Genomic DNA, 25,502 nt, shown 5'->3' with positions numbered 1-25,502 from the left:
AAAGTTTGCCACAAAGCCATCGTCCAATATCCAAATATATACACTTACTGTGATTGATTGACAGATTATTTATTTATTCTTTCTATATTCTTGTGCATTGAATTGAACTGCTACTGCTAAGTTATCAAATTTTGTAACACATGCCGGTGATAATAAACTTGATTCTGATTCTGATCTCTAATCTCAAAAACTAAATCAAAAACTTAGGTGGTTTAGAAGCAATTAAAATACAGAATATTAGAGAGTTAGTTTAAGTCAACAAACTTTTTCTAATATTATCCCTGTATTATTTTTCCTCATGATTTTCTCCACAATATTTCCGATATCCTAGTTATGGTGAGGTATTTTCATACTGATGCGTATCTAACAGACTCAATGCAAAAGCAAATCTGTCCCCTTGCAAGTCACTAGAGAAGACAGATTAAATCTTACAACAGTTCAATAGTTTCAGGATCATATTTATCATATCAGGTTAGTTAAATTTGTATCTGCTGTTGTAGCATTGGAAAATAAACTTTTACTTAAGGGCAATTATTTCCTTCAAGGTCAACACAAAATCAAATTTATCCCAGAAATGGTGGGTCCAATCTTGGAGATGACCCTTATTCCAGAAACAGAACTGAGAAAAGCCACAATTGCAATATTTTTTGACATGATGCAATGTGAATTTCACTCAACAAGAAGTTTCCAGATGGTAAGTGATCTTCTTGAAATCCTGAAAGTTGTAACTTATTACATCACAATTCTATAATTAAGATTCAGAAATGCAAAAGACTGTGCTATAAAATAAATAAAAAGGATATATAGTGAGTCAATTTATTTGATCAAAATTAATGTTATTTTCAGAATTATATTGATTTTGCACCCTATGCAGTGACATTTATGAAGTGTGTGTAGTGTACCAGTGAAGTCACACAAGCATTCAAATGGAGAGCACACCCTCCTTATGCATTATGTTTTACTAGCACAGATGTTTCTCTAGTTCTACATGGTGCATTCAACAGTTTTAAAATATGAATTTTGTAATCAAGATAAAATATAAATGAAGCAGATGGTGTTTCATCTTTCATTTTTGATAGATTTATTTTTCTCCCAGGTTGTATTCATAAATTAGATATTTCAAAAATGTAAATTCTGATAAAGCCACACCATCAAAGTAGTCTAATCACTTACATTTTAAAATACATTAGACCTCTGTAATTAGAGTGGTAGGAATAAGTTGCTGTAAAACTATTGATATTATTAATCTAGTATTTCAGTAAGTAAATATTATATAGAAATTATACGTAAAGCTTGCAGTGTACTGTAGATGTCATTTGAAGTTGCTTACAATGATTTGTCAATGCTGTAAATATTTATTTGAACTCATGTTTGTGCTCTGTTATTTTATTTATACATTTTGCTGTAATTTATGTATTTGTATTGACATTTTATAGGTTTGCATATGTTAAAGGAATACCTATGTTAATGTTTATGATGAACATCATTTTAATGCATTGAAACATATGCTTGCATTTGTGCTTTTATTACTGATGTGTTGTCAGGCTGGATTTAGAGGCATAAGTTTTTAATTTTCATCTACGTGGAAGAATATTGTAACAAGTGAAGCATTTATCAAAAAATAGATCTTTTACGATACCAAAAACTCCGTGCAACAAGTTATTAGATGATGGAACAGCAGGTGTTACACCTTTTTAGGAAGTCCCTCAGGAATGAGGGCATCATACTTCCACTCCAGTTTCTTAGAGGGTTACTAATAAGCCGAATGTGAAAACTACACCTTTCATCTATGGGATGGGTAATGGGCAATAGGGTTATCAGGCGGGTATTTACTGAGGTGATCATGTAGGGCCTTTTGTGTACAGTGTGTGGCCTTAGTCTTGTCACTATCAGTTCAAATGCAGTTTTTCTAGTTGGAGTATCATGGCTCAGAAATTCCCAGGAGTCCATGAGAATATTTAATTTCTGCCAAGGAGGCATTAGGCACACTCTTGAATCTTTTACTGTATCTGCATGATGATCTCTTCCCATGACAAAGTTAAGAATAATGTCTGCTTCAGGAATCTGATATCATTGCAGTTAAACCCACCGCCTTACTGTTTAATTTAAAGCCCTATCCACAGACCTAATTATGTGATTTGTCAAGACCCTAGTTTCAGCATGTTTCAGGTGGAGCCCATGCCAACAGAATAGTGCTTTTCATCCTCAATACTGGTGCCAATTCCCACAAATTCAAGCTCACTTCTCCCATGCCAATCTTTGAGCCACGCATTTAACTCTTGATCTTATTCACTGTGTCAATTTGCATGTGGCCCGTGTAACAATTTAGAGATTGAGGTACGACCTTAATCAAAGTATTGTGGGCAACTTTAGGCATCATATTTCAGATATAAACCTTTTAATATGCATGTAGGAATAGTTTAGAAGGATTTTATCGCAGGTGAAATAATTCATTTTGGAGAAGAGGGTTAAATATGAGAACTATTCTTGGAGCTAATAAGGTTAAGAGATGACCTAAACAATACTTTAAAAAGATGACAGTAAGTTTTGATAATCCCCATTCTGGTTACCCTCTCACCTCTTTGCTTCACCTGCCCATCATCATCCTCTGGTTCCCCTCGTCCATTCCTTTCTTCCGTGGGCCACTGTCCTCTCCTGTTAGATTCTTTCTAATTCAGCCCTTTATCTTCTCTATCTATCACATCCCACTTCTTATTCATCTCCCCACTCCCACCCACCCACTCATCTTCTCCATCTCCTGGTCTCACCTATCACCTGCCAGCTTTTACTCCTTCCTTCCTCCAACATTCTTATTCTAACTTGGGCCCTCTTGCTTTCCACCCCTGATGAACGATCTCAGTTCAAGAAGTTGGTTGATTATTGCCCTCCGTATAAACGCTGCTTGACTTGCCGAATTCCTCCTGCATTTTGTGTGTGTTGCTCAAGACTTCCAGCATCTGCAGAATCTTGTGTTTACATTGTTATTTTTATCTATGGGAAAATGTGATGAAAATCTTTGCTGTGTTTTACACACTCATAATCATAAGGAAGATTGTATCCAGTTATTTACACAGCATGATATCAGTGTATAATCGGTGTAAAATACTTGAAGCTACTTTTCGTATTTGATGGCAACAAAACATCAGAGTTTTATTTCAATCTACAACACGACAGCCAAGATTCTAATCCATATTTCCTATCATTTTGTTTTTCCTACTACTCTCTAGTTGATTTGCTCATTAGTCATCTCCACAGCCTAAACATTTTCAGAGTGCCACAGCTTTTATCTTCATTCACATTCTGCCCTACACTTATGCTGCCTTATTTATTTGTCAAACTGCTGGCTCTTAGTGAATATTGATTTTACCATTCATATGTTCATTTTCAAATCTAACGTGCTCTCTGGTTGCTCGTCAGTTTATAGGCCCCTCCATCAGTTTTCTGCTACCACAGTTCCATTTCTGTCTTGTCTCTCACATTATCTGTTTCACCAGCAGTAATTCTTATTTTCGCCATATTACTTCCACACTGACATTTAACTTCTGCTTTGTTTTCCTTGCCATTTTCAAATGTCTCCTTTGACTCGCTCATCCCCAACTATATTCATCAATATGGAAGAATATTATAACAAATGAAGTATTTATCAAAAAATACAACTTCTACAAACCATAAACTGTAGTGCTGTAGTGATTAGATGACAGAACAGTGGTGTTACACCTTTTTAGGAAGTCCCTCAGGATTGAGGATATCATACTTCCACTCCAACTTCTAATAAGCCAAATGTTTTATGTAAATATTTGAAACAGAACTTAACATTTGAAGCCTGTAGTAGACCATAGAACAGTAACAGTGCTTTCGGCCCACAATATTGTGCTGAACCAAATAAATTAGTAATCAAATGACCAACTAAACTAATCCCCTCTGCCTACATAGTGTCCATATCCTTCCGTTTCCCTCACATTCATACGCCTATCTAAATGGCTGTTATGTATCTGCCAGTACCACCGCCCAAGGCAGTACATTCCAGGCACCCACCACTCCGTGGGTTAAAAAAAACCTGCCACTCATATCTCCTTTGAAGTTACCCCCTCTCATCTTTAATGCATGCTTAGTGGTTTTAGCCCATTCAGCCAATTGAGACTGCTCCATCATTTCGTCATGGCTGATCCCAGAAGCCATTCAACTCCATACACCTGCCCTCTCACCATATACCTTGATGGCCAGACCAATCAGGAATCTATCAACTTCTTGAATATACCAATGGACTTGGCCTCCACTGCAGTCTGTGGCAGAACATTCCACAGATTTACCACTCTTGCACTAAAAGAACTTCTCCTTACTTCTGTTCTAAAATGGCACCCCTCAATTTTGAGGCTGTGCCCTCTAGTTCTGGATGCCCCCACCAGAGGAAAGGTCCTCTCCACATCAACCTTATCTAGTCCTTTCAATATTCAGTTGGTTTGAATGAGATCCCCACACATTTTTCTAAATTCCAGTGAGTACAGGCCCAAAGCTACCAAATGTTCCTCATATGTTAACCCCTTCATTCCTGGAATCATCCTCGTGATCCTCCTCATTTCTCTCTCCAATAACAATGCATCCTTTCTGAGATATAGGGCCCTGAATTGTTGACAATACTACAAGTGCAGCCTGACTAGTGTCTTGTAAAGCTTCAGCATTATCTCCTTGTTTTTATATTCTATTCCCCTTGAAATAAATGCCAACATTGCATTTGCCTTCTTTACCACAAACTCAACCTGTGAATTAACCTTCTGGGAGTCTTGCTTGAGGACTGCTAAGTCCCTTTGCACCCCTGATGTTTGAATTTTCTCCCCATTTAGATAATTGTCTGCACTATTGTTCCCAACACTATATTCCATCTGCCACTTTTTTTGCCCATTTTTCCAATTTGTTGAAGTTGCCCTGCTCCAATTTAGTGCTGTCCCGTACTTATCAGGAACAATATCACTGCTGGTGATATTATCACATAATTATCCATACTTACCTTTATCTATAGTTACCTTAAAACTTAAGGAGCAGTGGTCATTGTTCTCTATCTGCTCACCCATTGAAAGGTCGGTCATCTGGCCAAACTCATTACCCAACACAGATTCAGTGCACAGCCCCTCCTCGTGTTGGACTTTCTACATAGTGAATTAAGAAAGCCTCCTGGATACACCTAACAAATTCTGCTCCATCTAAACTTCTTGCACATAGAACATCCCAGTTTATACTAGGGAAGCATATATCCTCCATAACAACAACCTTATTGTTTTTTACACCTTAATCTGGCTGCATATCTGTTCCTCAATATCCTACTGACTATTTGGGGTCTGTAGTACAACTCATCAGACTGATTACACTCTTCCTATATTTGAATTCTACCCATGAAGATTCAGTGTACGAACCCTCTATTATGTCCCTCTGAGTGCAGTTGTGCTATTGTCTCTGAATAATAGTGCAACTCCCCCTTCCTCACCTTACCTCCCTCTCTATCTTTTCTGAAGCATCAATCTCATGTAACATAAAGCACCCACTCCTGTCTCTCTCTCAACCAGATGTCTGTAATGGCCACAACATCTTAGTTCCATGTACTGATCCATGTTCCAAGTGCATCACCTTTACCCATAATACTGCTAGCATTAAAACACACACACTGCAATCTATCCATTCTATTGTATCTGTTACTTTGAACTGTCTGTTTTTACTGGCCCTGACATCTACTTTCCTCTCCATCCCTCCACTTTCTGACCTGCTTCCCCTGCAGTTTAGATGCAACACGTCCCTGTTGTACACCACTGCCGTGAAGGGGTACCAATGATCCAAGAACCTGAAACCCAGTCCCCTATACTAATTACTCTGTCATTCATTCTTCTGTACTTTCTGAACTAAGGACTATGGATTTAGAACCATAGAACATCACAGCACAGAAAAAGGCCCTTCAGTCCTTCGTGGCTGTGCCGAACCATTTTTCTGCTCAGTCCCACTGACCTGCACCTGGACCATATCCCTCCAAACCCCTCTCATCCATGTACCTGTCCAAGTTTTTCTTAAATGTTAAAAGTGAGCCCACATTCACCACTTCATCTGGCAGTTCATTCCACACTCCCACCACTCTCTGTGTGAAGAAGCTCCCCCTAATGTTCCCTTTAAACTTTTCCCCCTTCAACCTTAACCCATGTCCCCTGTTTTCTTTTCTCTCCTAGCCTCAATGGGAAAAGCATGCTTGCATTCACTCTATCTATATCCATCATAACTTTACATACCTCTATCAAATCTCCCCTCATTCTTCTACGCTCCAGGGAATAAAGTCCTAACCTATTCAACCTTTCTCTGTAACTCAGTTTCTCAAGTCCCGGCAACATCCTTGTAAACCTTCTCTGCACTCTTTCAACCTTATTAATATCCTTCCTGTAATTCGGTGACCAAAACTGCACACAATACTCCAAATTCGGCCTCACCAATGCCTTATACAACCTCACCATAACATTTGGATTTGTTTGCGATACTCAAACATTAATCTATTGTGATGTTACCAGGAATAAATAAAGTACTGAAATATCCAGTACTAATAAAATATTTGTTAAATATTAACATATGTTTAATTACAGTTTGAAAATGAGATCATCACCAAGCTTGATCATGAAGTGGAAGGAGGCAGAGGGGATGAGCAGTACAAGGTGTTGTTTGAGAAGATGTAAGTTTCAATTGTAAATAATAAAGTATTGTATATTTAGGCTTTGTAACAATGAACAGTTTGTGAGCATTGGGAAATATTTGTGAGATGGACAAGATATTGCTTATCTTTGATATTACTTTTCTATATGCCTAAAATAAAATATGACATTTACTGTTTTATTTAGCCTTCTGGAACATTGTCGAAAGCACAAGTACCTTGCTAAGAGTGGAGAAAATTTTGTCATGCTAGTCGTCAGACTTATGGAGAGGCTTTTGGATTACAGAACAATTATGCACGACGAAAACAAAGAAAACCGAATGAGCTGTACAGTTAATGTATTGGTAAGAACTTTTGATTTTTTTTGTCATCTTCTGGAATGTATAGTTCACTTCTTTCATTACTACTTATTTAGTTCCCAAATATTGTTGAAAGTTCAAAGTAAAATTTATTATCAGGGTACATACATGTCACCACGTACAACTCTCAGATTTCTTACTTAGCATATCTATAGAACAGTAAACAGGATCTGTAAACTGTAAACATCAGGAACTGTAAACAAATTGTACAAATGCAGTAATAAATAAATAACAATAAATAGGAAGCATGAAATAACAACATCATGATATCATAAAGTAAAAGCCCTGCGGTGTTTATGGGACACCTATAATGATCTAAAGTTTTCTTTCTGGAAAATAAAAGGCTAGAGCAAAAAATAATGCATTTAACATTCAGTATTTGATTCTCTTCAGGGTAATTTAGATGATTGCTTGGTTTTCATTGGGAATGACTGTTTCAAGTTAACAGCATAGAAGTTTTAGCTCCAGCCTGAGTTTGTTTTCATTGCAGATACTTTTGGAATTGTTGAATTTACTTTACATTGCACTGAATAGCTAATCCCAGTGTAATAATGATCCAGCAATCCATTAAAGCCACCTCCACTTAAACTCAAGATTGAAATTTCCCTTTGCTGAGAACATGATAAAAGTGATTCTAAGAATTTGAGCAAAAAATAAATCCAAACAAAATCTTTTAGACAATATTCAAGATTCATGACTTATTTATTATCAAAGAATGTATAAATTATACAACATTGAGATATGCTTTCTCACAGGTATCCACAAAGCAAAAAAAAACAAAAGAACCCGATTAAAGAATAAAAAATAAAAGACCAGTCCTTGATGCGCAAGAGAAAAGAATAAAAATTAAAATCATGCAAACAAATGTTGAGCAACAACATTCCAAACGTTTTATCATGCAAAAAGTTGTTGGTTTATTTCATACATGAAGTTTGAAGTCATGGACCCTTGTTATCTTTTGTAAGATTTTCAGTGGTTCTGTTATGGCAAAGATTACAATGAAATTCATTTGCCTGTTTAAGGTAAAATACTGTTGAATATGAATACAAGGACAATAAAAATTACAACAAAAGGTATTTGAAATGATAAAATGGTTATACCTGGAACTTCTAAAAAAAAAGCCGTTAGTTTGCTTAAGTTTATTGTGGCCTTTGAAGAATTATACTCTTGAATAATCATTTTCCAAGTTGATACAGAGTAAGTGCATATACTTTAGATATAACAGTAGTGTTTAGATATACCAGTAGTCAGCTAGATCAGTTTTGGCTGTGTCATTGATGTTGATTTACAGAACTGAGAAATTAAGTATCTCTAATCTCACTGAATTATTTTGTCCATCACCTAGTTTCCATAACCTTTGGTTACAAAAATCCCCAGTTGATCTTAAATTTACTATAGCTATTTGAACTACCATTTACTGCTTTGGTGGGATTATATCCATTACATGCTGCATTTAGAAATACTTTTTTTTTTCTCCTGAATGGTTTGTTAAGGTGATCTACTGATTCTTCAGGTATTGAAAGATTACTGTTCATTTACATGAGGAAGAGATGGGCCTATCAGAGACACTTGGTGTCCCAAAAATTGCTTATTACTTTAGATAATGTTCTTAGTTTTATCACTAGTGGAAAAACTTATCTTTAATAATTGGAAAAAGCTAATGATGCTGCCTCTTGTATCATGTGAAATTCCACTGGCAATTGGATGCTGGTAATTTATGCTTGTCTTCGAATATGCGCTCTCAGACCTCTTGTCTATTCTCTGTTAATATCAATGCATTTAGAAAGTTTTGCTAAAATTGCTTATGTTTTAATAAAACACATTACCTGAGTAATAAGCAAATTGGTGATTGATAATAAAATTTTGTGAAAATACAGTTTGACATCCCAGCACTTAGCCTCTTAAGGGAATAGTTCTCAAATATATTCCATGAACTTTTGAATGTAGAATGAAGAAAACATTTTTGATAAATAATAACCATAAAGAGGGACCAGATTGATTATTCTCATGGGAATCTGTCTGATAATTTCATTGCTCTTACGAGAGCATTACAACTTATATTTCAAACTTGAAGTATATATAAATTCAATGCAGCTATCAAACTGGTTGGAACCATGATAAGTTGTCATTATAGCTCTTTAATTCCTACTTCTTCTGTGGGAACACCTGCTGTGAATAACAGTTTTGAAATTGACTTCAATCTCTTGGGTTGGTTATATTTAGAAGCAGGTGAAATTATGTTATAGTTCTGCCTGTGAACAAAGATTCAGAAATTTATAAGCTATTATTTTTAAGTACTTATTTTCACATTTGAAAAGCCCGTGTGTGTTAGAAAACTGGTAAAAATCCTTTGATCTGCATTTCAGAACTTTTACAAAGAAATTGAAAGAGAAGAAATGTACATCAGGTATGCAAAATATTTTCACAGCACAATTTATTTTCACAAAATATTTTCACAATCATGCCTTACGAGCCTGATTCAATTTTTTGAGGATGTGACAAAACGCATTGATGAAGGAAGAGCAGTAGATGCAGTGTATGTGGATATCAGCAAGGCATTTGATAAGATACCCCATGCAAGTCTTATTGAGAAAGTAAGGAGGCATGGGATCCAAGGGGACCTTGCTTTGTGGATCCAGAACTGGCTTGCCCACAGAAGGCAAAGAGTGGTTGTAGATGGGTCATATTCTGCATGGAGGTCGGTCACCAGTGGTGTGCCTCAGGAATCTGTTCTGGGACCCTTACTCTTCGTGATTTTTATAAATGACTTGGATGAGCAAGTGGAGGGATGGGTTAGTAAGTTTTCTGATGACACAAAGGTTGGAGGAGATGTGGATAGTGTGGAGGACTGTAAGAGGTTACAGTGGGACATTGATAGGATGCAAAACTGGGCTGAGAAGTGGCAAATGGAGTTCAACCCAGATAAGTGTAAAGTGATTCATTTTGGTAGGTAAAATATGATGGCAGAATATAGTATTAATGGTAAGAGTCTTGGCAGTGTGGAGGATCAGTGGGATCTTGGGGTCCGAGTCCATAGGGCACTCAAAGCAGCTGTGCAGGTTGACTCTATGGTTAAGAAGGTGCATGGTGTATTGGCCTTCATTAATCGTGGAATTGAATTTAATGTTGCAGGTATATAGGTAATGTTGCAGCTGTATAGGACCCTGGTCAGACCCTGCGTGGAGTACTGTGCTCAGTTCTGGTCGCTTCACTACAGGAAGGATGTGGAAGCCATAGAAAGGGTGCAGAAGAGATTTACAAGGATGTTGCCTGGATTGGGGAGTATGCCTTATGAAAACAGAAAACTCAGCTTTTTCTCCTTGGAGCGACGGAGGATGAGAGGTGACCTGATAGAGGTGTATAAGATGATGAGAGGCATTGATCATGTGGATAGTCAGAGGCTTTCTCCCAGGGCTGAAATGGTTGCCACAAGAGGACACAGGTTTAAGGTGCTGGGAAGTAGGTACAGAGGAGATGTCAGGAGTAAGTTTTTTACTCAGAGAGTGATGAATGCTTGGAATGGGCTGCTGGCAACAGTGGTGGAGGTGGATACAATAGAGTCTTTTAAGAGACTTTTAGAGCTTAGAAAAATAGAGGACTATGGGTAAGTCTAGTAATTTCTACGGTAGGGACATGTTCAGCCCAACTTTGTGGGCCGAAGGGCCTGTATTGTGCTGTAGGTTTTCTATGTTTCTAATTAAAGTTGAAGTTCTGAATTGCCAAAGAAAATATTCCTTTCCATTATATGAATAACAATTGGTCAGTATGTGAATGTTGAGTTTTGTTGGGTCTTACAGTTATCATTGAACAAGCAAATCCCAATTGGCAATCAGGCTTGATTTATATCAGAACTTGGATTTCAGGAAAAAAGATAGGAAGCTACTTCTTTGTTGACATTGCACTAATTAGAAAATATTTGACTTTTAGCCTGTGATTTGTGCACTTTCATCAATTATTTCAGCAGTGATTCTTGGTGAACTCTTGTCAAACACAGATCATGAACACAAAATGAAAAGGTAGAGGGAGTCCAATAATAACCCAATAGATGCAAAAACTATGCTATAAAATCATAGATATGCTCCCTTTAACATTCTTTACATGAAGCCTAGATGGTCTTTATACCCAGTAAATGCAGTTTTGAAGTGTTGTAGATATTATCTGAAAGATGATACCGTCAGAGTACCACACAGATTTCCAAGTTTGAACCCAGATAATTCTAATTCAGGCAGAAGTGCTACCAACAGAGCTGTAGCTGACACCAATCTGCATAAATTGCACAAATATATTTTATGAGAAACGGGTCTTACATCCTCATTATGCATTGAAGACAATATATGCCACTGCAATATGTTAAGCAAGTGTTACTAACGTTCCATAGCGTAATGCTTCTATTTTCTGAAATATTCAACTATATTTACTCTCACAACACTACCACACCTTTAATTCCAATGTCCTCTTACTGACCTCCACTGAATGGAATGGCTGATTAGATTGTATTCTCAAATCCACATTCCTGTATGTACACAGTAACCTTTTGCCCTTTATTTATCAAGATCAGTCTATGTCTGTGTTAAAATCATTTGAAGACGGTTTCCATTTAACATTTTCATTTCATTTTCTTTTGTCAAAGGACATTCCATGGGCTCATGACCCTCTGAGAGAAAAGTTTGGTCTCCAATGCCTTATGTTTAAACAGTAACACCTAGTTGTAGATTCTCTACGATTATCTCCCTTAGCAGAAACATCATTTCTCATGAACTCTGTCAAAACCACTCAATATCCCATATATTTCAATGAAATCCCCTGTCATTCCTCTAAACTTCAGAAGATACAAGCCTAGCCTGTCCAATCTGCACATTCCAAAAATTGGTTCGTATATCTTCTCTGAATGGCTTGCAATACAATAACTTTCCTAATTAAAGAAACTGATACTTAGGCAGGAGATTGGGGCTGAGGGGAAAAATGGATCAGCCATTTTGAAATAGTGAAGCAGACTTGATGGGCCAAATGGCCTAATTCTGCTCCTATGTCTTAGTCTTAAATAGTACACTGGGTGTACTCTGGCCAAAGTGCATATAGCTGAAGCATTATCTTCCTAAGTTGGATTTAGCAATTTTACCAATTACTCATAGTACCTGAATATTAGAGTTTGGTGAATTATTCTCTAGGACATGCAGGTACTTCAGCACTCAGCAATTTCTCTTCATTTAGTTATTGCATTTTTAATTTTTTCCCTCCAAATTGAACAACTTTGGATATTCCGATTATTTTCCCCTATTTGCAAATGTTTGCCCATTCACGTATTCTGTCTGTGTACCTTTGTGGCTTTTTCATGTCTTCTTCACAACTTACTTTTCTGTCTATAACTTGAAAATTTAGCAACCATACATTTGATTCTTTTATCCAAATCATTTATATGAATTGTTCTGTGTTGAAGCTCTAGTACTGATGCTTGTGGCACACCACTAGAACCAGAAATGCCCATTCATACCTTCTTTCTCTTTTCCGTTAGCCTGCCAATCTTCTGTTCTTGTTACCTCCCAAAACATTGATGCAACAATACATTCTGGAAATCAATGTACTTTAGATCCACCTTGTCCTCTTTCTCCATCGCTCTTTTCAAGACACTCCAATAAGTTGTTTAAGACGACTTTCTTTTAACAAAACTGCACTGAATTTACCAGGTTCTATCATTTTATTTCCCAAATGCCCTGCTATAACATCTTTAATATTAGCTTCTTAAACATCTTCCCAGTGACAGACTGCCTGCACTCCTTGTTTGATACCTTAAGTAGTAAATCGTGATCCTGTTCTTACCTGAAGTTAATTCAAATAGTTACATCAAAGGCTTGACACTCAGTAATTCCAGAGCCAGACCTATTGAGGCTAATTAAAGTGCCCATCGTACAGTACAGATAAATATTTATTTAAGAATAAACAGTATTTGATATATGAGGTTGTTATTCAGGACACTGTATATGAACACATACTTTGTATCTCTTCAAAACTGATTATATTGCATTCTTAGATATCTGTACAAGCTGTGTGACCTGCACAAAGAATGTGATAACTACACTGAAGCTGCCTACACATTACTACTTAATGCAAAGCTGCTTAAGGTATTTTTTTTTAAATTCAAATCAAATTACTTTCTAAGCTTATGAAAACTATTATTATGATAATGGTGTCAGTAACAGTGAAGGAAACAAAATAAAGCAGGTAATGGGTTTAGTCAGCAACGTCTGTCTTTGTTTATTTTTAAGAAAATAACCTTGCATTCCAAATGTCAACTTTGTTTCACAGATTTGAAAGCATCAATCAGTTCATATGTTGCAAGTTGTTATTATATCAGCACTCTTATGTAAAAATGTTTCACAAGGAGCTAGAAGAAAACAGTAATTTTCTTTGTAAAATTGTGGTTTAAAAGCCATGTCATAATGCTATCTCCTGAACAAATGAAAAATTCTGTCACTTTTCTGATTTTCAATCTTCCACTCACATGACCACATTGCTTTCTTCCAAGTCATTGCTTCTTGAATTGCTGGCAGTTAGTTAAAAGTATTGCCACCGGAATTCTCAGTTCAGATGAGGAACTGAGTCATGGAAAATCTGTCAATTCTACTGAAATCAGTGTTGGCCCAGCATCAGCTCTAATTAATGTGGCAGTTCCTCTCATTAGCTGTCTCACTTCAATTCCAGAGCACTCTGCTAGTTGATGTTATTTTTCTCAATATGGTTGTTTAGTGGAAGTATGATATATTTTGCTTCCTTATTAATATGGACGATGCAGAGGAAATGGGATTTTTTTTCATTCCAAGTAGTTGGTGTAAATACAGTAAAAAAAAGGCCAAGATGCACCACTATCACATCTTTTAAACATGCCTTTTAAGTTTGCCATTGAAATGCTAGTGAGCAGGCATGCACCTCCTTGTAAGTAAATTGAAACTACTATGAAGCCAAATTTGATCTTTAGCATTATTATCCTTTACAAACCTTCTCTCCAGCCTGTTGTTGCAAAGTCTCTCTGTAAACATTTCCGTAAATTGGATTTCTCCTTACTTCTTTCTTATTACAGCATCCTAATTAAGTAGCCCTTCTTTATTAGTTGTTTGCAACCATTCTGATTTTTTCCCCTCAGCCATGGTCTTCTGATTAAGTCAATGTATCAAAAACCTTCCTTGAGAAATACAGATCCCTCTCATTTCTCACCATTGCTGCTTATCTCCTAATACCCAGATTTCTACTCCCGGAATGATCCTGAACAAATTATTGCTCTTCAGATCCTGCTGCCTACTACCTAATCTTTTACCCAAGTGATGCTCAGTATTTCCACAATCTGATTTTCTCAAATTTTAAACTCAGCTAACAATGCTTTGTATTATCTTGAAAATTGTGAATGTCATTGCAAACAAGATTCTCACTCCGCAAAATGTTATTGTGATTGAATCTTAGTACCAAGTTCCAACAGAAATTTAGTCAATAGTGACTCCTTTCACATCTGTGAAGTCTTCCAACTTGTACGTTAATCACCAGTTATTAAATTTAATTTGGTATATGTCCCCTCATTGCACACTCCAGATTTTCATCATTACTCTCCAAGTCTCATGGAAGCAACTGCCTGCAGTATTTTCTGTGAAACTAACTAACCACTGGTTTAAGTTGAGAAGGTGTACAAAATGAACCATTGGCTGCCATAGCTTTCTGTTTCTACTGGCATCTGAGACATTGTCATTGTTGTAATGTTTGGTGGTCCTCCTGACCTTATAATACAGCACGTCATTCCTCTCTTGGTTTCCATTGCAGTGATGGAAAAACTACTTTCTCCTATGTTAACACATGGCTTATATGTTCCCTAAGTAACAATGGTTGTACGGAACAATTATATAATTTAGCTTGCTAGATTCATGGAGTTATTACAGCTCTGAAGTGAACTCTTTGGCCTAACCTATCCACGCTGACCAAGATGTAGATCTAAGCTAACCCCATTTTCTTGTGTTTGGCCCAAATTACTCCAAATCTTTCCTATCTATATTCCTTTATGAATGTTTTTTTAAATATTCTGTTTGTACCTGCTTCTACCACCACCTCTAGCAGCTCATTTCAAATAGCCACCACTCTTTTACCCTCTTTTAGCACCACTGCCCCCTCAGATCTCCTTTAAATCTTTTCTCTCTTGCGTTTACCTGCTAGTTATAGACTGCCTCTACTCTTGGGAAGAGGACTGAGTATCTCATCCTATCATCATTTCTTAACCCTCTGAAAGGTCATCCCTCAACATTTTTGTCTAGCATATGCAGTCTCTCCTCATAATTCAAGTCTTCCAATCCAGGCAACGTCCTTGTAAGTCTTTTCCACACCGTTCCCAAGTTTAATCACATCCTTCCTCTTGCGTGGCAACCAAAACTGCATACAGTACGCCAAGTATGGTTTAGTCAAAGTTTTGTACAACTGTGACATAATGTCTCAACTTTAGTTCCCAGTGCCAGGGCCGAAGAAGGCAAGCATACCATACATATTCTTCACCACCTTGTCTGACTTTGCTCCCTCTTTCAAGGAATTGTGTGTGGCTGGCAACACTGCCCTGCCATTCACTGTCTATGTCCTAGCCTACTTCCTAAAATGCATCACTTTGCACTTATCGAAATTCCATCTACCCTTCATTTGCCCATTCTCCCAGTATATCATTATCCTGTTGTAATCTGAGATAACCTTCTTAACTGTCCACTATACTATGGATTTTGCTAGAAAATGGAATAATTGTGTCACTTAAATTCTTATTCAAAATATTAATACATATGACCAACAATAGGGGACCTACTTCTGATTTCTGTGGCACACCTTTGGTTACAAGTGTCAAATCTGGAAAACAACCCTCCAGTACCACCTTCTGACTCCTTTGACTAAAGCAATACAGTATCAGCTGGCTAGCTCACTCTGGATTCCATTTATTATAGCCTTCTGGACCAGTCTACCATGCAGTGCCTTGTCAAAGGTTTTGCTGAAGTTCATCTCGAAAATGCTTACCATTCTTGACTTTGTCAGACCTCTTCATCATTTATTCAAGAAAACAACAATCTAATTCATGAGATATAATTTCCCACACACAAAACAATGCTGGCAGTTCCTTTCCAAATGCAAATAAATCCTGTCTTTCAACATTCCTGCCAATAAGCATCCCACCTTGGACGTAAGACTCACTGGCCTGTAGTTTATGGCTTGTCCTTGCAGCCTTTGGTCCATAGGGCACAACATTAGTCATCCTCCATTCTTTTGCCAACGAAGCCATGGCTCAAGAAATTTCTTCCCTTGCTTCCCACAATGTTCTAAAGTGCACCTGCCTGAGCCCAAGTGACTTATCTACCTTTATGCACTTCATGACCGCCAGTACCTCCTCTTTCATAATGTCAATATGTTTCCAAATATCACTGTTCTGTCCCTGAGCTCACTAGCTTCCATGTCCTTCTCCATTTTCAATATGGACAAGAAGTATTCATTTAAGACTTTGGTCATCTCCGATATTTTAAGATTCTCCTTTACCTTATCCGGCAGGAGATCTCATGTTCTCTTTTTGCCCTACTAATTCTCTTCTTAACTGTATTCTACATCACCTACTTTTGCTAAACTTGTTTAACATCGGTAGCTGAGCGAAGGGCGCTGAGTAGGCTACGGTCAATTATGGAAAACTCTGAACATCCTCTACATAGCACCATCCAGAGACAGAGAAGCAGTTTCAGCAACAGGTTACTATCGATGCAATGCTCCTCAGACAGGATGAAGAGGTCAATACTCCCCAATGCCATTAGGCTTTACAATTCAACCGCCAGGACTTAAGAACTTTTTAAAAGCTATTATTAATGCTTTTTGAGATAGTGATTTAGATGCATATCATTTTTTACTGAGTTAAGTATTGTATGTAATTAGTTTTGCTACAACAAGTGTATGGGATATTGGAAAAAAAGTTGAATTTCCCCATGGGGATGAATAAAGTATCTATCTATCTATCTATATAATCCCAAGCTCTATTCTCATTATATCTTCTTTTCCTTTCCTGTTATCCTGTATATGTTGATGATGCTGTCTTGATTGATGTTGATCAATGTAGATAGATGTGTGTCTCTGTGTATTAGCGTATCCAATCATAAAGTACAGTAAATCCTTTATGTTGCTCATTTATTCAAGTGGTCTGAAGAGCCATGTGCAGCTCACCTGAATCAGAGAGATGGCTATCAAGCTCAAACTCAAGGACAGTTGAAGGAACAGCTTTACCACGAAATTATTCATTACTTCGATAAAGGAAAGGTAAAATGATTTTGTAAAGCTGTATCAATATTTTGTAAAGATGTAGTTTTCAATTGAAATATTTGTACATATTATGCAAAAGTCTCAGATACATGTAAAAAAATCTGTAAAGCAAAGATGTTTTCAGAACTAATGAAATGAACATTTTCTAAATATCAAAATATTTACTATATACAGCAGTAAACAATCAAACACTAAATCAAATCCATATTTGACCATATGTGACCACCCTATGACTTTAAAATTGTTTCAATTCTCTTAAGTACTCTGTCATGAAGTTTTATAAGAAAATCAGTTGGTAGATTTTACCAAGCATCTTGGAGAACTTGCCACAGTTCTTCTACAGACTTTGGCTGTCTTACTTGATTCTGTCCCTCCAGGTAATTCCAGACAGCCTCAATGATATTGAGATAAAGGCTCTCTGGAGGCCTTACTATCTGAAAACATATAAGAAAATCTATGGTGCCTAAGACTTTTGCACAGTATTGTGCCTTTTGCCTAGTTTACAGGTTTAATATAGTAATTACATATATACATTGAAAATTCAAAACTCTTGAGGTTCCATTAACCAAAATATAGAGGAAAGACAGTATTCATCAAGTTTAGAGTATGTAGCTCTAATACCGTAGTCCAAAAAGTGTGCTGCCTTGATTAATTCCACGTGTATTGGCTCAATAGCTATTAAATTATTTGGAACTGGCACAACCATATGATATCAAAAAACATAAAAGAATATTTGAACTAAATCAGAAACACTTAACTAAGTATTTACATTTTCTGTATTTTTATTTACCTTCATAGTGTCAAGATTGTATAGATTTTCACTGTTAACAGACGGACAGACATATTTTATTGATCCCGAGGGAAATTGGGTTTCGTTACAGTCGCACCAACTGAGAATAGTGTAGAAATATAGCAATATAAAACCATAAATAATTAAATAATAATAAGTAAATTATGCCAAGTGGAAATAAGTCCAGGACCAGCCTATTGGCTCAGGGTGTCTGACACTCCGAGGGAGGAGTTGTAAAGTTTGATGGCCACAGGTAGGAATGACTTCCTATGACGCTCAGTGTTACATCTCGGTGGAATGAGTCTCTGGCTGAATGTACTCTTGTGCCTAACCAGTACATTATGGAGTGGATGGGAGACATTGTTCAATATGGCATGCAACTTGGACAGCATCCTCTTTTCAGACACCACCGTCAAAGAGTCCAGTTCCACCCCCACAACATCACTGGCCTTACGAATGAGTTTGTTGATTCTGTTGGTGTCTGCTACCGTCAGCCTGCTGCCCCAGCACACAACAGTAAACATGATAGCACTGGCCACCACAGACTCATAGAACATCCTCAGCATCATCCGGCAGATGTTAAAGGACCTCAGTCTCCTCAGGAAATAGAGACGGCTCTGACCCTTCTTGTATGTATATCAAAGTGATGAAAGACTGCATCAAAGTTCGAAGTAAATTTATTATCCAATTACATATATGTCACCATATACAACTTTGAAATTAATTCTCTTGCGGGCATTCAGAGTAGATACAGGAAGCACAATAGAATCAATGAAAGATTGGACCATCCCAACAGGACAAACAGCCAATGTGCAAAGATAACAAACTGCAAATAAAACATAATAATAATAATAATAATAATAATAATAAGTAAGCAATAAATATTAAGAAAATGAGTTGTAGATTCCTTGAAAGTGAGTCCATTGGTTGTGGAAAGTTTAGTGAAGTTATCCCCTCTGGTTCAAGAGCTGAATAGTTGTGGAGTAATTCCTATTCCTGAAGCTGATGGGGTGGGTCCTGAGGTTTCCATACCTTCTTCCCGATGTCAGCAGCGAGAGTTTTACCTGGATGGTGGGTTCTTTCATAATGTATGTTGCTTTTCTACAGTAGCATTCTGTGTAAATGTTACCAGCGGTAGTGTGGGTTTTACCCGTGATGATCTGGGCCATATCCATTACTTTGTGTAGACTTTTCCATTCAAGGGCATTGGTTGTGATGCAGCCAGTCAATATACTTTCCAGTTCACACCTATAGAAGTTTGTTAAAGTCTTAGATGTCATGGAAACATAGAAAACCTACAGCACAATACAGGCCCTTCAGCCCACAATGCTGTGCCGAACATGTACTTACTTTAGAAATTATCTAGAGTTACACATAGCCCTCTATTTTTCTAAGCTCCATGTACCTATCCAGAAGTGTTTTAAAAGAGACCCTATCGTATCCACCTCCACCACCGTCACCGGCAGCCCATTCCACGCACTCACCGCTCTCTGCATAAAAAAACCTACCTCCGAAATCTCCTTTGTACCTACTTCCAAGCGCCATAAAGCTGTGCCCTCTTGTGTTAGCCTTTTCAGCCCTGGGAAGAAGCCTCTGACTATCCACACGATCATGCTGAATCTTCTCAAATTTCTAAAGAAGTCAAAGCACTGTTGTGCTTTTTTTCATTATGACACTTATCTGCTTGTCCCAGAAATGATAACATCGAAGAATTTAAAGTTGCTGACTCTCTCCACCTTTGATCCCGCCAATGAAAACTAACTAATGGACTTCAGGTTTCATTCTCCTGAAGTCAATAATCAGCTATTTTGTCTGGCTGACATTGAGAGAGAAGTTCTTGTGGCTCCACTCAGCTGTAATTTTAATCTTCCTCCTATCACCACCTTTGTACCAGCCAATGACAATGGTGCCATCAGCAAATTTAAATAAGGCATTGGAGCTGTGCTTAGCTTCACAGTCATAAATATAGAGTGAATAGAGTAGGAGGCTAGGCACACATTCTTATGATGCACCTATGCTGATGGGGATTATGGAGGAGATGTTTTTGCCAATCTAAACTGACTGAGATCTGCAAGTGGGGAAATTGAGGATCCAATTGTACAAAGGGGTTATTGAATCCTACAAAAGGTCTTGAAGCTCATTGATTAGTTTTAAGGGGATGAAAGTATTGAATGCTGTGTTGTAATTGATAACAAGCATCCTGGTGTATGCATCTTCATTGTCCAGATGTTCCAGATTTGAGTGAAAAGCCAATGCTTTTCTGCTGCTGTTGCCCTGTTGTAATGGTAGACAAATAGGAGCGAATGCAAATCGCTTCTCAGACAGGAGTCGATACATTTCAATCACTAACTCTTAAGGAACCATCATGGTGGATGTAAACAATAGGCAGGCTACCACTGCACTGATATAATTGAAGCCTGCAGTGGAAAATACTTTGTTGTTGTTCAGTCATTAAGTTGAGTCCGACTCTTCATGACCTCATGGACCACAGGGTTTGTGGGGTTTTCATGGCAAGATATGGAAGTAGATTGCCAGGCCATTCTTCCACGCAGATACTGCTGCTGCCCAGTTTGGGAACCAGCTGGGTTTGAACTCAACACCACCTGCCTAGAAGTCCAGTGCTGATGCCACTAAACCACCAGCCGACCTCAGAAAATACTAGAGATTTCATTTTGAATATGTTAGCAAAACTGAACCAAAAAAAACACATCCTATACTTAGAACTAGATAAAATTCGGTTATTATTTACGTTAAGCGGTATGACATATTTAAATTTAATTCTTTCAGGTAACATGCTGACTTCAACGAACAGCTTCAAAATTATCTTTCCTAAGGAAAGCAAAAATTCTCAGGAAAAATAGACCATTCAAGATTACTTTTGCATTCTAGAGTCTGTTAGTTATGCAGACTGTATATTCTGAAATACATAATCATACTTAAGCATCATATACTTTGTGAATATCTGCCAATTGTATAATTTTTAAATTCATGCTATTACTTCAGTTGACACCCCATAAATACTTGGGGCACTTAACAGGGTCTGGTTTCCAGGAACTAAATTATGCTAATTAAAATGCTCAAATGCTTCCCATGCAATTTTGAACTAGATCAGAACGGGTTTTTTAACTGTCTCATCTCTTGAATTGCCAACACCAACAACATAATTATAATCACACAATTTTTCATTGATTGCATGATAACATTATAAATTTAAGTGTTGAAAGGTCACATTTTCTGTTTTTATATTCTTTCAATAAATGTATGGAGCTAACAGGGAGATTATTACATGATGGCACTGGTGATACGTGTTGACTTTTTGTGAGCAGTTTACAAAACTTAAAATCTATTTCTTCTGGATTGCTGTCACTGCAATCTGTAGCCTGTAATTTCGCTTTAAGTAACATACTTTTGTACCACCTAAGTGAACTTTTGAAGGACTCGGCAGATTTAACCTTCAGGAATGCAGATATAACACCTTTATGCAGACAAAGGCACATAACCACGGATGGAAGACAGGGAGGTCAAACTAAAACGGTAGGGTGTAGAGGTTCCTCTACCCAATACCCTGTTAGCAGATATACAGTTACTAGAGAACAAGATTAAGGATTTAAGCACAAGACTGCAGTATCAGGGGGAAATGAGGTATTGCTGTGTTCTGTGTTTTGCGGATACATGGTTCACTCAAAACTGGATATGCCAGTCCAGCCTGAAGGATTCCTGATTTATCAGATATATAGATCTGCAGAACATTTGGGGAAGGCAAGAGAAAAAGGTTTGTGTTTCATGATAAACTCTTTGTGGTGTTCAGACATAATGGTCTTGTCGCACTCTTGTACCCCCAACCTGGAACATCTAATGATTAAGTGCTGTCTATTCTACCTACCAAGAGAGTTCAGGAAAGCAGCATCTATCATCAAAGACCCCTACAATTGAGGCCTTGCTCTCTTCTCACTGTTGCCATAAGGAAGGTGGTAGAGGTGCCTCAGGTCCCACACTGCCAGGTTCAGGAACAATTATTACCTCTCAACCATCAGGCTCTTGAACCAGAGGGGACTCATGCCATCACTGAACTGATTCCACAACCTATAGATTCACTTTTAAGGACTCTAAAAACTTGTGTTCTTAATATTTATTGCTTATTTATTTATTTTATTTTTCTCTTTTTGTTTGCATAGATTGATTAGTTGTCAGTCTCTGTTGTTTTTCGTTGATTCTATTGTGTTTCTTTCTATTTACTGTGAATGTCTGCAAGAAAATTAATCTCAGGCTAGTATATGGTGACATATATGTACTTCAATAATAAATTTACTTTGAACACGGAACTTCGAACATAGTTAAAATCTAACTAAATTAGGAGTTTCTTCTTAATTATGGTGTTGCCAATGAAGATGCAAGAACATAATCTGTGTACCTTTTCAGGAAGCGCAGTTTGTTGTTTTCAGGGCAGTACAGTAGAACTAACAGCAATCTCTAGAAATGATATTGTGCCATTAAAGATGGGCTATTCAGTAGTTGTGAAACAGGATAAGATGGGGCAAATTGTAATTTCAGTCATCTCTTGCAAATGCAACCTTCGGTAGCTGTAAGAATTTGGGTTTGACTGAAGTGGCATCTCAAAGGAGAAAGATGATTGTCTTATGATTAGAGAAAATTTTCAAATATGTTGCTGGGACTTACTGGCCTGAGTTATAGGGAAAGTTCAATAGGTTAGCACTTCATTCTCTGGAGCATAAGAGAATGAGAGGAGATTTGATAGAGGCATGATAATTTATGAGTGCTATAAATAGGGTAGATGCAAGCAGACTTTTTCAACTGAGGTTGGGTGAGACTAGGACTCTGTATGTCCTGGGTTCAGTATGAAAGGTGAAATGTTTAAGGGGAACTTCTTCACTCAGAAGGTGGTGAGTGTGGAACAATCTGCCAGTCGAAAGTGGTGAATGCAGGCACATCTTCAACATTGAAGATAAATTTGGATAAGTACATGGATAGAAGGGGTATAGAGCATTATGGTTCAGGTGTAGGTCACTGGAACTAGGCAGAATAATATTTTGGCATGTACTAGATGGGCCAAAGAGCCTGTTTCTGTGGTGTGTTCTCTGACTCCATATGTGTGCTGCTATATTATTTTTTCAGATTTTTAATATTCATGCAAGCTTGATGTGTTTGTTAACTGTACAGTGATTTTGCATATTTTAAATATTGCATTAACTCATCTGTTTCATACATTTAAAGTTCCTGACCAGCAGGGCTATGAGCTATTGTGGTTTTATTGTTAATTTGATTACTTTGTTTTAACCATAAATGTTTTCTGCCTGTTGCCACACATACCCCAACCTTTCCTATTATTCTACCATTTATCCTTTTTTCCATCTATGCTGTGATGACATTTTCTTCTCTTGTTCCCCAAGCTTATTTTTAAACTTCACCCTCATTAAATGAAGGAATAAAGAAATGGTTCAGTTTTTGAGCAATTATTTTGCTTTGCATTTATCATTATAGTGTGAAAAATAGATGCCTAAAATATTTGAGAACCAGGGACTTAATGAGAGTACGGAACTTAAATTATATAAGTTTTTATAAAGTACTGGAAATATAGGATTAAAATTTAGCAATCTCCAATTCATTGTTAATATTCTAAGATTGTAGAAGTGATAGCTGTAGATGTAATGGGTTCATCAATTGCAATATTTCCCAGATTCTTCTCCAGACTTAAAAACCATGGAATTAACTTCAACTTTACTAGGACAGCTTGATGACACATTACGTTATATGATATCTTTATGTCAACTCCTAGACCTAAGATCTTTTTTACTTACTTGAATCAAGGCTGCAGTGAGATCCAAACACAAACATCTTAGCCCATTGAACATATTTGTGTAGGTTATTGGGGAAATACCGGCTTTATTAACTATTCACTGCAGAACTGCTGACATTTACTCTTGTAAATGACAACCAGAATTTCTAGAGTTCTGAGTTCACTTGAGAGTCTTGGACATACCAAACTCTGTCAGCAGTGTTTACTCTTGCATGCCACCGCTGTATATTTGATGAAATCCAGTGGGAAAACATTATCTGGCTAAATTTTCCAGCATTTACGCTGGGGAATTAGTCTCCAGGAACCTTTGCCACTGAGATCTGACACAGTGTAATTTGAATAAAAAAGACTGTGAGAGAGAATAAAGTAGGTTATATTTATTTAAGTAATCTGTTAAGTGATTGCACTTTTTAAAACTTAAAATTTTAAGTCTTTTATTGTTTAATTGATATTTGATGAGAATTAATCAAAAACAGTAACTTTGACAGCAAATCAGCAGCAGCCATCAAAGATTTTTACAAACCTGTTGGAGGAATCTTGTCTTTGGCCCATACTCCATGCGTGGTCGTGTTACCCAAGTTATGGATCATGTTTCACCAAACATGTGAGAAGTTTGTAGTTATCAATCAGCAACTCACTCTTAGCAAGCTCTCAGCTGATATATATTGTTTTATTAAAAAAAGCAATGCCAGTTGGAATCATAAGACATAAGGAAGGCATATGCAATGACTGAATCAAAATTTTCTGAGTAAGCGAATACACAAAGGTGCCCGCAAGAGTAGTATCTGAGAAATTGAGATTGAATCTGATAGGAAGAATAAAAGGTCTTTTTTTTTGTAAAACCTTTTAGTTACCCTGCTGTATAAAATATTGAAAACTTAGTTTTAAGACACTGTAATCAAAAAAGACATGGTGTGTTAGCTTTCTTGGAAAAAGACATTGGAGTATAAAAGCCTGCAAGTCTTGCTGCAGTTGTACATGAGTCTGGTGAAACAGAACCTGAGGCAATGCATTCAATTTTGATTTCTGTACCTAACTTACAAAAGATATTCTTTGCAGAGGATGATTTTCAGATTGATTCTTGGGCAGGAAAGAATTGAGTAGGATAATTCTATACTCTAGAACTAGAACTTAGAATAATGAAGATGATCAGATTTATTCATTTTCCTGTATGCTGTTTACCCTGGCTGCAGAGTCTAGAACTAGGAAGTACAATCTCAGAATGCAGATTCAGGCATTCTGTACTTTCTTCAATTACAGAATTGGGAGGCAGAGGTCAGGGGATACCTGATCAATAAACTGAAGATGGTAATGAGTGAAAGAGAGTCATAAATGGGGCTCTGATGGAAAAATGAATTTGATATATAACATAAACTATGATATAAGAAATAGGAGCAGGAGTAGGCCATCCCCCGTTAAGCCTGCCCCTCCATTCAATAAGATCATGGCTGATCTGGCCATGGACTCATCTCTACCTACTTACCTTTCCCCCATAAACCTTATTTCCCCGACTATGCAAAAGTCTATCCAACCTTGTGTAAAATATATTCACTGAGGTAG

At 37.1% G+C, this 25,502-nt stretch overlaps 1 protein-coding gene across 2 annotated transcripts in view; it reads left to right on the top strand.

The window, feature by feature from the left end:
• The window catches only part of dock1 (dedicator of cytokinesis 1), a 574,951-nt gene that overhangs the window by 449,572 nt on the left and 99,877 nt on the right, over positions 1-25,502 (top strand). For both annotated transcript variants that reach the window (XM_073027587.1, XM_073027588.1), the window contains 6 exons: positions 546-694; positions 6,612-6,697; positions 6,864-7,020; positions 9,402-9,442; positions 13,064-13,154; positions 17,215-17,334. In XM_073027587.1, the coding sequence (XP_072883688.1) occupies positions 546-694; positions 6,612-6,697; positions 6,864-7,020; positions 9,402-9,442; positions 13,064-13,154; positions 17,215-17,334 (644 nt within the window). The remainder of the gene's footprint in view (positions 1-545; positions 695-6,611; positions 6,698-6,863; positions 7,021-9,401; positions 9,443-13,063; positions 13,155-17,214; positions 17,335-25,502) is intronic.

The sequence above is a fragment of the Hemitrygon akajei genome, chromosome 23, assembly GCF_048418815.1.
Source record: "Hemitrygon akajei chromosome 23, sHemAka1.3, whole genome shotgun sequence".
Classification (NCBI taxonomy): Eukaryota; Metazoa; Chordata; class Chondrichthyes; order Myliobatiformes; family Dasyatidae; genus Hemitrygon; species Hemitrygon akajei.
This window is presented reverse-complemented; position numbering and strand designations above follow the sequence as displayed.